Here is an 18790-nt window from a genome sequence, read left to right as displayed (position 1 = left end):
TGTAGAATATATATTGCAACTGAGCATCAATGAGACTTAATCTGATAATCAGGCAGGAACCATGTCTTCCTTTCCTCCTGCAACAAAACACAGTATAACATACTCTCAAGATAAAGGGTTGCATACTGATTTGAGTTAAGACAGTGGTGTCTATTAATTTGGTACATTTACTCACAGGTCCGTTCCCAAGGTACTGTTAGCCTATATGGGGAGAAAACACATATACACAGGGACCTGTGAGTTTCATATTATATGTACCTGGAAGGGAAGACAGGCCGCTAAGCGGTACTTACGGTTCCCTGCCCGGTCAGGATCACTGCGCTTACAGCAGTGGCGGGGAGCAGCCTGGTTACTGCGGCCGACTGCGCTGCCGTGCCGGGGATACTTGCGTCTGTTATCATATCCGATCGCTAGGCCGTGACGTCATTACTCCCCGTCCACCCGTGATGCTGTGGCTCGTCGGGGTTGTTAACTAGGACGCAACATATGTTGCTGGCCGGGTCTTTATCACACGTGATTTCAGCTAGTATATCTTACACAATGGTACTTGAATGTGAGACTATTCAGCCTAATACTATGTCATGCTGGTATTTTTAACTTCCCATTATTCTGCCATCCATCAACTAATAATTATATACAGTGTCCAACAGGTAAGTATATATTAATACAGCGAGATAAAATTTAATTTAACTGCCCCACATTATGCACCTCATGTGCGACCCGCGTTCCGCCCTCACATGCATCAGCACCGCAACCTCTAGGGTATGCCATTTTCATTTGTTTAGATGGATACTGGTTCCCTATTTGTTTAGTTGAGGATGAGGAACTCTATGCATAAGAAGCAGCTTGCTAACCAATTCACACAAGGGTGCATAAGGAAACTAGAGGGAGCAATTACGGTATATATGTACCCAAGAGAGATAACAGATTTATTATTTATTATGCACAATTTGAATGACGACAAAATGTACTAAGGACTCTTACTTCTTACAATTCCCTTTCTCTGAGCCTCTGCTGCAAAGTAAGAGTCCTTAGTACATTTTGTCCTTCTTCAAATTGTGCATAATAAATAATACTCTGTTATCTCTCTTGGGTACATATATACCGTAATTGCTCCCCCCAGTCTTCTTATGCACCCTTGAGTGAATTGGTTAGCGAGCTGCCTCTTATGCATTGAGTTCCTCATCCTCAATAAAAAAAAATTGGGAACCAGTATCCATCTAAACAAATAAAAATGGGATACCCTAGAGGTTGCGGTGCTGTGTGCATGTGCATGTGTGGGCAGAAAGCGGGTCACACATGTGGTGCGTAATGTGGAGCGGTTTAAATTAAATTGTATTTATCTCACTGTATTAATATATACTTACCTGTTGGACACGCTATCAACTGGTATATAATTATCAGCTGATTGATGGCAGAATAATGATAAGTTGAAAATACTAGCATGATATAGTATTAGGCTGAATAGTTTCACATTCAAGTTCCAGTGTGTAAGATATACTAGCAGAAATCACGTGTGATAAAGACCCGGCCAACAACATATGCCGCGTCCTAGTTACGAACCCCGCCGAGCCGCAGCATCACAGGTGGGCGGGGAGTAGTGACATCATGGCCTAGCGACCGTTTATGACAGATGCCAGTATCCCCGGCACGAAAGCACAGTCAGCTGCAGTAACCAGACGGCTCCCTGCCACTGCTGTAAGCGCTCCGTCCGTGGGATCCTGACCGGGAAGGGAACCATAAGTACTGCTTAGCGGCTGGTCTACCTTTTCAGCTACCTATAATATGAAACTCACAGGTCCCTGTGAATATGTGTTTTCTCCCCATATAAGCCAACAGTACCTTGGGAACGGACCTGTGAGAGAATATACCAAATTAATAGACACCAATGTCTTACTCTCAAGATAAAGGGTTGCATACTGATTTGAGGTATGTTATACTGTTTTTTGTTGCAGGAGGAAAGGAAGACACGGTTCCTGCCGGATTATCAGATTAACCCCTTAAGGACCCTTGACGTACGCGTACGTCATGACACCCTGGTACTTAAGGACCCATGACTTACGCGTACGTCATGGAGAATTCCGGCCCCCACCGCGTGGGGATCGGACCGGGATGCCTGCTGAAATCATTCAGCATGCATCCCTTGCAAATGCCCAGGGGGGTCATCAGACCCCCCACCCCATGTCGGCGATCGCGGCAAATCGCAAGTGAATTCACACTTGCAATTTGCACGATTCCAGGTCATTCTGGGTCTATGGTGACCCGGAATATAAGGGGGATCGCGGTTGTCTAAGACACCCATGATCCCCCTGAAGGGATAGGAGTGAGGTGACCGGGGTGCCACCCCTCCTATCCCTGCTATTGGTGGTCTAGAAGCGACCACCAATAGCAGATCGGGGGCAGGGGGGGGGGGTTAACTTTCGTTTTCCCCGTGCTGCCCACCCACAATAGGCGGGGCAGGACGGGGAAACGACGGGGACCGGCGCCAGAGTCCACTTACCCATCCGGGCGTGCATCGGAGGCTGCGGGCCACAGAGATAGTCTATGTTGTGCGGCTGAATCCGACGGAAGCCTGTGAGTTGCCTAGCAACATCTGGAGGGTACAGTTTGAGACCACTATATAGTGGTCTCTAACTGTAGCCCCTCGAGATGTTGCAAAACTACAACTTCCAGCATGCCCAGACAGCTGTTTGGGCATGCTGGAATACGTAGTTTTGCAACAGCTGGAGGGCTACAGTTAGAGACCACTATATAGTGGTCCCTAAATTGTAGCCCTTCAGATCTTGCAAAACTACAACTCCTAGCATGCCCAAACAGCTGTTTGCCCAAACAGCTGTCTGGGCATGCTGGGATTTGTAGTTTTGCAACAGCTGGAGGGCCACAGGTTGGAGATCACTGTGGCCCTCCAGATGTTGCAAAACTGCAAATCCCAGCATGCCCAAACAACAAACAGCTGTCTTGGCACGCTGGGAGTTGTAGTTGCGTACCTCTAGCTGTTGCATAACCGTATCTCCCAGCATGCCCTTCGGTGATCAGTACATGCTGGGAGTTGAAGTTTTGCAACAGCTGGAGGCACTTTGGTTGGAAAATACTGAGTTTGGTTGGAAAACCTTCAGTTAGGTTTTGTTACCTGTGTGCCTCCAGCTGTTGCACAAGTACAACTCCCAGCATGCACGGTCTGTCAGTACATGCTGGGAGTTGTAGTTTTGAAACAGCTGTTTGCCCCCCCCATGTGAACGTACAGGGTACATTCACACAGGCAGGTTTACAGTAAGTTTCCTGCTTCAAGTTTGGGCTGCGGCAAATTTTTCGCCGCAGAGCAAACTCCTAGCTGGAAACTCACCGCAACACGTCAGTGCGAATGTACCCTAAAAACACTACACTACACGAACACATAATAAAGGGTAAAACACAACATATACACCCCCTTACACTGTCCCCCCCCCCAATAAAAATGTAAACGTATTGTATAGCAGTGTTTCCAAAATGGAGCCTTCAGCTGTTGCAAAACAACAACTCCCAGCATTTCCGGACAGCCACTGTCTGTCCAGGCATGCTGGGAATTTAGCAAAAGCTGGAGGCACCCTGTTTGGGAATCACTGGTGTAGAATACCCCTATGTCCACCCCTATGCAATCCCTAACTTAGTTCTCAAATGCGCATGGCGCTCTCTCACTTCAGAGCCATGTCGTATTTCAAGGAAACAGTTTAGGGCCACATGTGGGATATTTCCGTACTAGGGAGAAATTGCACTACAAATTTTGGGGGGCTTTTTCTCCTTTTACCCCTTATGAAAAGAAAAAGTTGCGGGCTACACCAGCTTGTTAGTGTAAAAAAATAAAAAAAAATTACACTAACATACTGGTGCTGCCCAATACTTTTTATTTTCACAAGTGTTAAAAGGAAAAAAAAGACCCCCAAAATTTGTAACACAATTTCTCCTGAGTACGGGAATACCCCAGATGTGGGCGTAAAATGCTCTGCGGGCGCACAACAATGCTCAGGAGAGAGCGCACTATGTACATTTGAAGCCTAAATTGGTTGTTATTTGCACAGGGGTGGCTGATTTTACAGCGGTTCTGCCATAAACGCAAAAAAAAGAAATACCCATATATGACCCCATTTTGGAAACCACATCCCTCACGGTATGTAACAAGGGGTATAGTGAGCCTTAACACCCCATAGGTGTTTAATGAAAATTCTTCAAAGTTGGATGGAAAAAAGCCCCCCAAAATTTGTAACCCCTTTTCTTCGGAGTAAGAACACACCCCATTATGTGGATGTAAAGTGCTCTGCTGGCGCACTACAATGCTCAGAAGAGAAGCAGCGCCATTGGGATTTTGAAGAGAAAATTTGTCCGGAATTGAAGGCCATGTGTGTTTACAAAGCCCCCATAGAGCCAGGACAATGGACCCCCCTCACATGTGACCCCATTTTGGAAACTACACCCCTCATGTAATGTAATGAGGGGTACAGTGAGCATTTACGCCCCACAGGTGTCTGACAGATTTTTGGAACAGTGGTCCGTGAAGAAGAAAAATGTAATTTTTCATTTGCACAGCCCACTGTTCCAAAGATCTGTCAAACGCCAGTGGGGTTTAAATACTCACTGCACCCCTTATTAAATTCTGTGAGGGGTGTAGTTTCCAAAATGCGGTCACATGTGTGTGGGGGGGGGGGGTTCCACTGTTCTGGCACCACGGAGGGCTCTGTAAACACACATGGCCCCGACTTCTATTCCAAACGAATCCTGTCTCCATAAGCTCAATGGAGCTCCTCCTCTTCTGAGCATTGTAGTGCGCCAGCAGAGCACTTGACGTCCACACATTGGGTATTTCCATACTCAGAAGAGATGGGGTTACACATTTTGGGGGTCATTTTCTCTTATTACCCCTTGTAAAAATTTTAAATTTGGGGGAAAACCAGCATTTTAGTGAAAAATGTTTTTTTTTTTCATTTACACATCCGGCTTTAACAAAAAGTCGTCAAACACCTGTGAGGTGTTAAGGCTCACTGTACCCCTTGTTGCGTTCCTTGAGGGGTGTAGTTTCCAAAATAGTATGCCATGTTTTTTTTTTTTTGCTGTCCTGGCACCATAGGGGCTTCGTAAATGCGACATGCCCTCCAAAAAGCATTTTAGCAAAATTCGCTTTTCAAAAGCCAAATGTGACTCCTTCTCTTCTGAGCATTGTAGTGCGCCAGCAGAGCACTTGACGTCCACACATGGGGTATTTCCATACTCAGAAGAGATGGGGTTACAAATTTTGGGGGCATTTTGTCCTATTATCCCTTGTGAAAATGTAAAATTTGAGGAAAACTAGCATTTTAGTGAAATTATTTTTTTTTTCTTCATTTACACATTCAACTTTAACGAAAAGTTGTCAAACACCTGTGGGGTGTTAGGGCTCACTGGACCCCTTGTTATGTGCCTTGAGGGGTGTAGTTTCCAAAATAGTATGCCATGTGGGGTTTAATTTTGCTGTTCTGGCACCATAGGGGCTTCCTAAATGCGACATGCCCCACAAAAACCATTTTAAAAAAACTCACTCTCCAAAATCCCACTGTCGCTCCTTCCCTTCTGAGCCCTCTACTGCGCCCGCCGAACACTTGATATACACATATGAGGTATTTCCTTACTCGAGAGAAATTGGGTTACACATTTTAGGAACATTTCTCTCCTTTTACCCCTTGTAAAAATTCAAAAACTGGATCTACAAGAACATGCCAGTGTAAAAAATGAAGATTTAGAATTTTCTCCTTCAATTTGCTGCTATTCCTGTGAAACACCTAAAGGGTTAACAAACCTTTTGAATGTCATATTGAATACTTTGAGGGGTGCAGTTTTTAGAAGAAGGCCCTTCAAATCCACTTTGAAAATTGCTGCTATACTTTGAAGCCCTCTGATGTCTTCCAAAAGTAAAAACATGTCAACTTTACGATGCAATCATAAAGTAGACATGGTGTATATGTGAATCAATATGTAATTTATTTGGAATATTCATTTTCCTTATAAGCAGAGTGCTTCAAAGTAAAAAAAAATGCAAAATTTTCAATTTTTTCATCAAATCTCGGAATCAGAATGAAAGGTAAAAGCATCCCAGAGTTATTAATGCTTAAAGTGACAGTGGTCAGATGTGCAAAAAATGGCCGGGTCCTACAGTGAAAATTGGCTGGGTCCTTAAGTCTCATTGATGCTCAGTTGCAATATATATTCTTTAAACAATTTTTACCTATATACTTTGCATAATGGTACAGTATAAGTTATTTAATGGTGGCCAATTGTTTAGACTCTCCTGAGGACACCACATAAATGTGGCAGAAACGCATTGAGAGCGATACCATTATAATCAAAGCCACTTTGTTTGCACTGCAGTGAAAGAGTGAATGAGGTAGACCCCAAAGTGGGGATTATACTGTCACTTAACCGCACTCCCTGTATGATTGCTATGGGTGACAGCAACTTGGTAATAATGTATCTGTATCTCTAGAATGATGAAAGCCCTGATAGAGGATTTATAGCCAATTATATGTGCTCCGATAGACCTAATTGGAGTATATTGTTGGGCTGTACTCTGGGCTGGTTGCTAGGGACAACAGCACCCAGACAACTTTATAGCTATATTTATAGGTGATACGTTGGACTTTGTACTGTCTAATACTTACCTAGTTATCATCGTACATAGGTTGCTTAGGACAACAGCGATTTTTCTGATGACATATTACTGACTTAAATTTGGTTAGTTTTAAACCTTATATATATTTTTGGGTTTGGTATTTGAGCACAGGGTGGTAATTTTTTATGTACGAGAATAAAAGTTATGTTTTAGACACCTCCCCTTTGTTCATCATTCTGTGACTCTGGATTGTTGCCTGGAAATACGAAAGAGCTCATGAGGGAGAACCCTTTGCATTTGGAGGCCAATGTTTCTTACGGACCTATCAATAGCTGATGGTTACATACATTCAGAGGAGGATAAAAGAAAGGAGCACCCATATGTATTCTATTACAAACAGTACACCCCTTGGGGAAAGTGCATAGGGGGCATGCACACATTTGGAACAGACGGGTGTTCTCTAAATTTATTTCCCAGGAATGGATGAAGTGTAGTTTTGGGGAAATTAAAATTGCTATTTTACTACTGATATGCCAATTATGTACCCAGAATGATGACCCAGATTATAGCCAAAAGTTAAAATTATGCCCGCCCCAAAAGCTATGCTCTATATAATCGTTCTGGGAATGTGATGTGTGTGGCCGTCCCTAATCTGTTACCTTTTGAGGCACCTTGCAAACCCCCAATGCTATTAACTCTGTGACCCATGACCCATTTTTGGGGGGGAAAAAAAATGTATGTTATCAGGGGTATTATGAAAGAGAAACATAGAATGTGTCAGCATATAAGAACCATTTGGCCCATCTAGTCTGCCCAATAATCTGAATCCTATCAATAGTCTCTGGCCCTATCTTATATGAAGGATAGCCTTATGCTTATCCCATGCATGTTTAAACTCCTTCACTGTATTTGCAGCGACCACTTCTGCAGAAAGGCTATTCCATGCATCCACTACTCTCTCAGTAAAGTAATACTTCCTGATATTACTTTTAAACCTTTGCCCCTCTTATTTAAAACTGTCCTCTTGTGGTAGTTTTTCTTCTTTTAAATATGCTCTCGTCCTTTACCATGTTGATTTCCTTTATGTATTTAAAAGTCTCTATCATATCCCCTCTGTCTCTTCTTTCTTCCAAGCTATACATGTTAAGGTCCTTTAACCTTTCCTGGTAAGTTTTATCCTGCAATCCATGTACTAGTTTAGTATCTCTTCTTTGAACTCTCTCTAGAGTATCTATATCCTTCTGGAGATATGGCCTCCAGTACTGCGCACAATACTCCAAATGAGGTCTCACCAGTGTTCTGTACAGCGGCATGAGCACTTCTCTCTTTCTACTGCTTATACCTCTCCCTATACATCCAAGCATTCTGCTAGCGTTTCCTGCTGCTCTATTACATTGTCTTCCTACCTTTAAGTCTTCTGAAATAATTACTCCAAAATCCCTTTCCTCAGATACTGAGGTCAGGGCTGTGTCAAATAATTTATATTCTGCCTGAGGGCTTTTACGCCCCAGGTGCATTATCTTGCACTTATCCACATTAAATTTCAGTTGCCAGAGTTCTGACCATTCTTCTAGTTTGCCTAAATCCTTTTCCATTTGGCATATTCCTCCAGGAACATCAACCCTGTTACATATCTTTGTGTCATCAGCAAAAAGACATACCTTACCATCGAGACCTTCTGTAATATCACTAATGAAGATATTAAACAATATTGGTCCCAGTACAGATCCCTGAGGTATCCAACTGGTGACAAGACCTTGCTCTGAATATTCTCCATTGACTACAACCCTCAGTTATCTGTTACTCAGCCACTGCCTAATCCACTCAACAATATTGGAGTCCAAGCTCAATGACTGTAGTTTATTGATAAGTCTTCTATGTGGGACAGTGTCAAAAGCCTTACTAAAATCTAGATATGCGATGTCTACTGCCCCTCCGCCATCTATTATTTTAGTCACCCAGTCAATAAGATTTGTTTGACATGATCTCCCTGAAGTAAACCCATGTTGTTTTTCATCTTGCAATCCATGGGATTTTAGATGTTCCACAATCCTATCCTTTAGTAGGGTTTCCATGAATTTCCCCACTATTGATGTCAGACTTACTGGCCTATAGTTGCTTGATTTCTCCCTACTACCTTTCTTGTGAATGGGCACAACATTTGCTAATTTCCAATCTTCCGGGACGGCTCCTGTTACCATTGATTGGTTAAATAAATCTGTTAACGGTTTTGCTAGCTCCCCACTAAACTCTTAATTTTGGGTGTATCCCCATCAGGCCCCTGTGATTTATTTGTCTTCACTTTAGAAAGCAAACGTAGAACCTCTTCCTCTGTAAAGACACATGCATCAAACGATTTCTTAATTTTCCTCTCTAATGGAGGTCCTTTCCCTTTTTCTTCTGTAAAAACTGGACAGAAGGATTCATTAAGGCAGTCGGCTAGCCACTTATTCTCTTCTACATACCTTCTTTCCTTTGTTTTTAATTTAGTTATTCCTTGTTTTAATTTCCTTTATTCATTTATTTATCTGAAGAATGTCTTATCCCCTTTTTTCACAGACTGAGCTAGTTTTTCTTCTGCCTGTGCTTTAGAAGTTCTTATAACTTGCTTGGTCTCTTCCTGCCTAGTTTTGTAGATTTCCCTATCTTCATTGCTCTAGGTTGTTTTATAATTACTAAATGCTAGTTTTTTGTTTTTTATGATTTTGGCCACTTCTGCTGAGTACCACAGTGGTCTCCTACTTTTTCTGCTTTTACTGACAAGTCTAGTGCAATTTTCTGTTGCCTTCAATAAAGCGTCTTTTAAATAGTCACATTTCTCCTGAACTTCATGTAATTTGTTCCAGTCTGATAGGGACTAATTTATGACTAATCTCATTTTTGAAAAGGCTGTTTTTCTAAAATCTAAAACTTTTGTTTTTGTGTGGTGTGACTCCTTCACTGTTCTCATATTAAACCACAATGATTGGTGATCACTAGATCCCAAGCTTTCGCCAACAATAACATCATATACCAAATCCCCATTTGTAAACACCAAATCCAAAATGGCCTCCTTCCGCGTTGGCTCCTCAACCACTTGTTGTAGAGATAATCCCAGTAGGGAATTTAAAATATCTGTACTCCTGGCAGAACTTGCTATTTTGGTTTTCCAGTTTCTATCCGGAAGATTGAAGTCTCCCATAATGATAACTTCTCCTTTCATTATCATTTTAACTATTTCTTCAACTAGTAGATCATCTAATTATTTAATTTGGCCAAGTGGTCTATATATCACACCTACACGAGTTACTGCATGATTACCAAACTGCAAAGTAACCCAAACTGACTCTATGTTGGCCTCACTAACTTGTATTAGGTTAGATTTTATGCTATCTTTCACATATAGGGCCACTCCTCCTCCTTTCTTGCCTTCTCTGTCTCTTCTGTATAAAGAGTACCCTGGTATGGATATGTCCCAGTCATTCCTTTCATTAAACCATGTCTCAGTAACAGCCACTAAATCTACATTCTCAGATGCCATTATTGACCCATGTTCATTGATTTTATTACCTAGACTGCGGGCATTTGTAGACAGGACTCATTTCTTAACCTCTGGGCTACTGACATGTTCTGGCATTGTTTCGGGGGCAATTGGACTCATGGATTTTCACTCTTTTGCCGCCGCCCCCCCCCCCCTCCTAGTTTAAATACTCCTTAGCAAATTCTTGGAATTGGTCACTGAGTACTTTTGTTCCTTTGAGAGAAAGATGCAAACCATGTTTTTGTACAGTTCCTTTCTATTCCAAGGAGAGCTATCATGATACATAAAACCAGATCCTTGCTCTTGACACCATTTACTAAGCCATAAGTTGAACTCTTTAATGTGCCTCTGCCTATCATGCTGAACATTATGCACAGGCAGAACTTCAGAAAGATTGGATGCAAAATCCTGTACATCATTACCAAGTTTGATAAAAGATTCCTTCACCTCTTAAACTTCATTGCAAGCCAGGTCATTTGTCCCTAGATGGACAAGAACATCAACTTCCCCTTCCTGCTTTGCTTGCTTAACAATATTAAGAATACGTCTTCTAGCAGTAGCTCCCGGGACATCTCACAAAACCATTTTTCTTAAGCTCCACACTTCTTATGATTGAATCACCCAGCAAAAGCTGCTTCCTTTTAGATTTTACTTTATCTTTTTTGTCCTTGGCTGCAGTCTTGTATACATTAGACATAGGAAGAGGTTTTTTTTAAATTGAGGGAAAAGAAATATAAATTTAGTACTCCATGGAAGTGTGATAATCCCTGAAGCAATGCAGAGGCCCAGATGATCAGGGTATGTGTCACACTGAGTGGTGGTGTCCTTCCATAGCCCCCCTCCTGTGACACACACTGCATTTTTCCTGGGATGGTCCCTTCTTGCCAGTGTGGGGGACCTCACCTGGAAAGTGTTGGCCTGGCGCTCTGGCCTGCTCTTTGCCAGTCACCAAAGACTAGGGACTTTCCTGCAGTTCCAAGAGGAAGTTCTAATGTCCATGTGTTGCCACGTACTGGGACAGTACAAAAGAGTTGTACGTGGCCTGTAGAATGCAACTTTTTTGTACCAGGTCTGTGTTTTCCACATGGCGTTATATGGCTTGAGCACTTTATCAGAGAGATCAACTCCCCCCCATATACCAACCGTAGTCCAGAATACAATCGGGCTTGAGGACCAGTCGCGTGGTACCTCTGACAGGGACAAGGATGCTGCTGTTACCATGAATTGTGGTCAGCATAAGGACATCCCTCTTATTCTTATACCTGACCAGCAACAGGTTTTCAGGGTTAAGGGCACGATATTCACCCCTGGGGATAGGTGTGTGGAGGGGATAGGTCGGGAGGCCTCTTTGATTCTTCCTCAATGTCCCACAAGTGGACTTGAATCTGGCGGCGAGGGATGTGAACAGAGGGATACTAGTATAAAAGTTATCCACATAAAGGTGGTACCCCTTATCTAGCAATGGGTGCATAAGGTCCCAAACTATTTACCCACTAACACCCAGAGTGGGGGGACATTCTGGGGGTTCAATACGAGAATCTCGTCTCTCGTACACTATAAACTTGCAAGTGTACCCTGAGGTACTCTCACAAAGTTTATACATCTTCACATCATACCTCACCCGCTAAGTGGGAATATATTGTCAGAAGCTGAGTCTCCCCTTAACTCCTTGGGGACGGAGGGCGTATGCATATGCCCTCGCGTCCCGTCACTTAAGGATCCATATGCCCTCCGTATTTCTGATCACCGTAGCTCGCCGGGCGGTGATCTGACCGGGATGACTGCTGATATCTATGATCGCAGCAAATCGCCGGTCAATTCAGTGACTCGATCGCCCAGAAAATAAGAATGATTGGAGCTGTCACAGACAGTGTTACCACCCCCTCCTATCCCCTGCCAATGGTCGATCAGGCTGACGACCAATGGTAGGAGGGGGCGGGGGGGGGTTAGAGTTCATTTCCCCCGCTCTGCCCACCGATCGAGGTCGGGGAAGAGCGAGGGAGGGGGGGGGGGGGGAGAGGGGGACACGGGAGGTGAGGAGGGGAGCATGGCCGGCATCGACACAGGAGGAGTGCGGACGGAAAGTGCGGCATGCAGAAGGCTGCAGTGAAGATCGCGGTAAGTGATCTTCTCTGTGGCCTTCTAAAAGCTGCAAAACTACAACTCCTAGCATGCCCACACAGCCAAAGACTGTCCAGGCATGCTGGGAGTTGTAGTTCTGCAACATCTGAAGGGCTAGATATTGCAGAACGACACACCCAGCATCCCTGACTGTCTGGCTATGCTGGGAATTTTAGTTTTGCAACAGCTGTAGGCACACTGGTTGGGAAACACTGAGCTAGAGTCTGTTTTGTAACTCGGCGGTTCCCCACCTGTGTGCCTACAGCTATTGTAAAACTACAACTCCCAGCATGTACAGTCTGTCAGCGCATTCTGGGAGTTGTCATTTTGCCATTGCTGAAGGTTTGGGGCGCACCCCAAACAGGGTACATTCACACGGGCAGGTTTACAGTGGGCTTCTTTCTACAAGTTTGAGCTGCGGCAGTAAATCACTACATACACACCACCTTACACGTCCCCCCTCCCCCCAATAAAAATTAAAAACGCCTCATACGGCAGTGTTTCCTAAACGGAGCCTCCAGCTGTTGCAAAACCCAAACTCCCAGTATTGCCGGACAGCCATAGACTGTCCTGGCAGGCTGGGAGTCTTGCAACAGCTGGAGGCACCCTGTTTGGGAAACACTGCTGTAGAGTTTTGGTGGAGACAAGCCCCATCCTTGTAACCGGGTCCGCCCCTATAGCAAATTACTTATTTAGGCCTCAAATGCGCATGGCACTCTCTCACTTCAGAGCCCTGTCGTATTTCAAGGCAACAGTTTAGGACCACATATGGGGTATTTCTGTACTCTGGAGAAATTGTGAAAAGGTAAAGTTGGGGGCTACACCAACATGTTAGTGTGTAAAAAAAAATTCCCCCTGAAATGCTGGCGTTACCCCAAATTTTTCATTTTCACAAGGGGTAATAGGAAAAAAGACCCCCAAAATTTGTAACCCCATTTCTATGTATTTGTAAATACCCCATATGTGGAGGTGAAGTGCTCTGCGGGCAAACTACAATGCTCAGAAGAGAAGAGGCGCCATTGGGCTTTTTGAGAGAGAATTAGGCTGGAATTGAAGGCAATGTGTGTTTACAAAGCCCCCCATGGTGCCAGAATAGTGGACCCCCTCCACATGTGACCCCATTTTGGAAACTACACCCCTCACAGAATGTAACAAGCAGTGCAGTGAGCATTTACGCCCCACAGGTGTCTGACAGATTTTTTTTGAACAGTCGTCCGTAAGATTGAAAAATGAAATTTATATTTGCACAGCCCACTGTTCCAAAGATCTGTCAAATGCCAGTGGGGTATAAATGCTCACTGCACCCCTTATTAAATTCTGTGAGGGGTGTAGTTTCCAAAATAGTATGCCATGTGTTTTTTTTTTTTTATTGCTCTGGCATCACGGGGGCTTCAGCAAAATTTGCTCTCCAAAAGCCCAATGTCGCTCCTTCCCTTCTGAGCCATCTAGTGCACCCGCAGATCACTTTACATCCACATATGAGGTATTTCCTTACTCAAGTGAAATGGGGTTACAAATTTTGTGGGGCATTTTCTCCCATTTTACTACCTAAAAATTTTTCATTTTCACGTCCCACTTTAATGAAAGGTCATCAATCACCTGTGGGGTGTTAAGGCACTGTACCCCTTGTTACATTACTTAAGGGGTGTAGTTTCCAAAATAGTAGGCCATGTTTTTTTTTTTTGTGCTGTTCTGGCACCATAGGGGCTTCCTAAAAGCGACATTCCCCCCAAATACCATTTCAGCAAAATTTGCTTTCCAAAAGCCAAATGTGACTCCTTCTCCTAGCATGGGGTATTTCCATACTCAGAAGAGAAGGGGTTACACATTTTGGGGGGCATTTTCTCCCATTACCCTTTGTAAAAATCAGATTAACGAAAAGTTGTCAAACACCTGTGGGGTGTTAAGGCTCACTGGACTCCATGTTACGTGCCTTGATGGGTGTAGTTTCCAAAATAGTATGCCATGTGTTTTTTTTTTTTTGCTGTTCTGGCACCATAGGGGCTTCCGAAATGTGACATGCTCCTAAAAAACCATTTCAGAAAAATTCACTCTCCAAAATCCCATTGTTGCTCCTTCCCTTCTGAGCCCTCTACTGCGCCCACCGAACGAACACTTGACATACACCTATGAGGTATTTTCTTACTCGAGAGAAATTGGGTTACAAATTTTGGGGGGTGTTTTCTCCTATTAACCCTTGTAAAAATTAAAAAACTGGGTCTACAAGAACATGAGAATGTAAAAAATGAAGATTTTGCATTTTCTCCTTCACTTTGCTGCTATTCCTGTGAAACACCTAAAGGGTTTACAAACTTTCTGAATGTCATTTTGAATACTTTTATGGGTGCAGTTTTTATAATGGGGTCATTTATGGGGCATTTCTAATATGAAGGCCCTTCAAATCCACTTCAAAACTGAACTGGTCCCTGAAAAATTCAGATTTTGAAAATTTTGTGAAAAATTGCTGCTGAACTTTGAAGCCCCCTGATGTTTTCCAAAAGTAAAAACATGTCAACTTTATGATCAAAATATAAAGTAGACATATTGTATTTGTGAATCAATATATAATTTATTTGGAGTGTCTGTTTTCCTTACAAGCAGAGAGCTTCAAAAGTTAGAAAAATGCTAAATTTTCAATTTTTTCATCAAATTGTGCAATTTTTCACCAAGAAAGGATGCAGGTATCGACAAAAATTTACCACTAACATAAAGTAGCATATGTCACGAAAAAAACAATCTTGGAATAAGAATGAAAAGTAAAAGCATCCCAGAGTTATTAATGCTTAAAGTGACAGTGGTCAGAATTGCAAAAAATGCTCCCGTCCTTAGGGTTATAATGGGTTCCGTCCCCAAGGGGTTGAAGCTGATGAGAGACCCATTAATAGAGATCTCCCTTCCGGAGACATAGGCCTCCCAAAATTTGGCCCCCATGTGATTGATGACCAGCATGATTTTGTACAGGCGGTCATACGTGGGATCACTTCGGAGGTGCCATGCCACATTGTCAGCATAATGTAGGGATCGACCGATTATCGGTTTGGCTGATATTATCGGCCGATATTTACGATTTTGGGCGTTATCGGCAATGACCTTGCCGATAATCCGATAATGCCCCACCCCCCGCCGCACCACCCACAGCACCGCGACCCCCACCGCCGTACCGCACCACGTCGCACCCCCCACCACACAGCCCCGGCCCCATTGCCTCCCCCATCCCCGGTTTTTATAATTACCTGTTCCCGGGGTCCACGCTACTTCTGGCTCCTACTGCGTCCTCAATGCGACGTCACCGTCAGTGCGCACAGTGAAAGCTCAGGAGGACTCCGCCGGAGCCAGATGAAGAGTGGACCCCGGGAACAGGCAATTATAAAACCGGGGATGGGGGAGGCAATGGGGCCAGTGCGGTGTGAGACGCAGTGCGGCGGTGGGGGGCGCAGTGGCGGTGATAGGACTCAGGAGACCCCCGGACAGGCAGGGGGAGAGAAGCGGGTGGCGGCGGCGGCCTATGGCACCGCAAAAGCTGCTGCAGTTCATTGATTTAAAGCGCCCGCTTTAAATCAATGATCTGCAGCAGTGTCGCGGGGGGGAGTGATAAATAGCCGATAACTTATACTGGAATATCGGTATAAGTTATCGGCTATCGGCCGTAACCTCCACAGATTATCGGTATCGGCCCTAAAAAAATCGATATCGGTCGATCCCTAGCATAATGAAAACATTTCCGAATGGCCTCGAAGCGGGGACGTGTCATGGCCATACTGTAGAGGGAGGTCTGGTAGAGGACGTTCCCACTGCAGTATTGCCCGACACAGTTTTTTTTTTTTTTCAACTAGGCCCATATGCAGCACGAGGCCCCATAGCCAAAAAAGAGCCCAGTGACGAACTGTGGGGCATACAGGTTTGTCTGGTCAACCATTAGATTGACAAAGTAGTCACTGAAAAAAAATTACTAAATTAGTCCATTTCAGTGAACCTGACAATGTCAATCTTGATTCCTGAGTTGCAAACAAACTCAGAAAACATGGGCTCATGGTCCGCTGGCTCAGTCCAGACAAGTTCACCGGTACAAGGCACCAGTAAACTTGGCTGAAGGGTCTGACTAGTATGAGCGCCAGGGTGACTCGTACTAGCAAGGGGGGTTTGTGGTCCCGCATGGCGGTGTCTACGCTGCCTTGATGGCTCATCATCACTAGATGATGAGGACGAGGAAGATAAAAGGAGGGGGAGGAAGTGTGGGTATGTGTGGGAAAAATTATTGGTGTGTGTTCTGCATGGGGTGTGGTGCTTTACTACCTACCCTAACCCACCACCTAAAAGAACAAAAATATAAGATAAAACTTAACTAAAAACTAAAAAAATAAAAAAAATTATTTTATTTATTTTTTTTAATAAAAAAGGACTTCTGGCGCAAAAAGCCCTGCACCACAAAAAACGTTTACCTAACCAGTGGTTTGCACACTGATAAGCGCTTGGTGGCGGCAGGGGGCACAGAAGTCAGTGGGGGGGGGGGGGGTCATGCCACTCAGCTCAGTGGCTGGTGGCACGAACACAGACCCTCACACAACCCCCCCCCCCCCAAAAAAAAAAAACATTAAAAACAGAAAAAAAAGCACCTGTCCGAACCAAAAAAAGAAATAAATCAAAAGTTTCATTACCTGAAGACCCATGTACTTGTTTCATGCCAGACATTCCAGGAGAACCATCTAGGCCAGTCAGATTTTCATTTTCTTTGGACTCATCTTCTGCAATCACCTCCCATCCTACATGCTGGTGTCAAGGAAACATTTACAGAACGCCCCAACAAGCTTTATAAAGAGAGCCAAGCATACACACACATACTGTAAACAAAGAGTTACATATTACATAGCTATTTAGTTCATAAGGTTGAAAAAAGTCAAGTCCATTAAGTTCAACCTATATCTCTACTGTGTTGACCCTTATGAGGCTGATGCAAATTTCCCCATGACCAGGGAGAAAAATTCCTTCCTGACTCAAATATGTCAATCAGAATAAATTCCTGGATCAAGGTTCTAGCCCCATAAATCTGGTATCCATAATTTGTAATATTTTTACTCTCCATAAATGCATCCAGGCCCTTTTTGCAATATTTTATTGTGTCGACTTTGACCACTAACTCTGGCAGATAGATCCGTAGTATTACTGCTCTTACAGCCAGTGCTGATGTAAAAAAAAATTTCCTCTAAAAGTAGAGGATGCCCCCTTGTTACACCATCCTAAGAAATGCTATGTTGTAGTAAACATAATTACGTTATTATGTTATCATCTCCATTTGCTTTACAATCCCTCTACAAGGTCATTTAAAAAATATTTTAGAAAGAATTAGGGTGCAATACTGACCCCTGTGGTACCCACTCAATGTATCTACCATCAAAGGGGTACTCCAGAGGGAAAAAATGTATTCAAATGGAATGGTGCCAAAAAATAATACAGAATTGTTAAATATGTCTATTTAGAAATCTTAAGCCTTTTAGTACATATCAACTGCTGTATGCTCCAGGGAAAGTCTTTCCAGTCTGACCACAGTGCTCTCTTGCTGCCAACTCTGTCCGTATCCCTGAATACCCCTTTAAAGAAGTACTCACAGAAGGATTGCAAGACCACCATGAAACATAGGTACAGACACTGTATTATGAACTACACTAACTTTACAGCCCCTGTAGCATAGCCAAATAAAGATCCCTGAATACCCCTTTAAAGAAGTACTCCGGGATATAAATCACGGTGATCCGACTACTGGGGCCCCAGCAGTCAGTGGCAAGGGGGCGTGTGGAACACAGCATGATGCGGCAGCTGACACGCCCCCTCAATACATCTTTATGGCAGAGCCAGAGACTGCCAAATGCAGTGCTCCAACTATCCCACAGAGATGTATTGAGGGGGCATGTCGGCCGCCGCATCAAACAGTGGTCAGACACGCCCCCTTGCCACTGACTGCTGGGGCCCCAGTAGTCGGATCCCCCGTGATTTATATCCCGGAGTACTTCTTTAAAGTGGTATTCAGGGATCTTTTTTATTTGACTATGCTACAGGGGCTGTAAGGTTAGTGTAGTTCATAATACAGTATCTGTACCTATGTTTCATGGTGGTCTTGCAATTCTTCTGTGATTTTTGCCCCAATATTTATTCTTAACCACATACAAAATGAGTGTTATCTCAGGTTTTCCCAGGTTGCAGTGTGACCCAAGACATTACCTCACTAGTCAGATGATCAGATGGAGCCTGTCATTCCACAAGAATTGTAGATTTGCAACAGCTGGAGGCACCCTGGTCAGAAAATACTGGTCTACTGTATTGAGGGAAGTAGAGGTGTGTTTCAATGGGTGGGGTGGCTGATGTGTTGGAGGGAGAAAAGTGAGCTCACAAATGGGTGGGGTGGCTGATGTGTTGGAGGGAGAAAAGTGAGCTCACACTTACAAACAAGGAATCATGGGATTTGTAGTTTAAGGGAAAAAACTCCAACAGGAAATAGCCAGTTCACAAAAAAAAGATAGCCTCAGCTTTATGGTACTCTCACA

The 18790-nt window shown here is 43.7% G+C and overlaps 1 protein-coding gene across 4 annotated transcripts in view; it reads right to left on the bottom strand.

The window, feature by feature from the left end:
• Window positions 1–18790, bottom strand: part of TAF7L (TATA-box binding protein associated factor 7 like) — a 224037-nt gene that overhangs the window by 72308 nt on the left and 132939 nt on the right. For all 4 annotated transcript variants that reach the window (XM_056540862.1, XM_056540861.1, XM_056540863.1 and 1 more), the window contains one exon: window positions 16910–17014. In XM_056540862.1, the coding sequence (XP_056396837.1) occupies window positions 16910–17014 (105 nt within the window). The remainder of the gene's footprint in view (window positions 1–16909; window positions 17015–18790) is intronic.

This window comes from Hyla sarda, chromosome 9, assembly GCF_029499605.1.
Source record: "Hyla sarda isolate aHylSar1 chromosome 9, aHylSar1.hap1, whole genome shotgun sequence".
NCBI classification, from domain to species: Eukaryota; Metazoa; Chordata; class Amphibia; order Anura; family Hylidae; genus Hyla; species Hyla sarda.
Note: the sequence above shows the minus strand (reverse complement) of the source record. Positions and strands in the feature narration are given on the sequence as shown.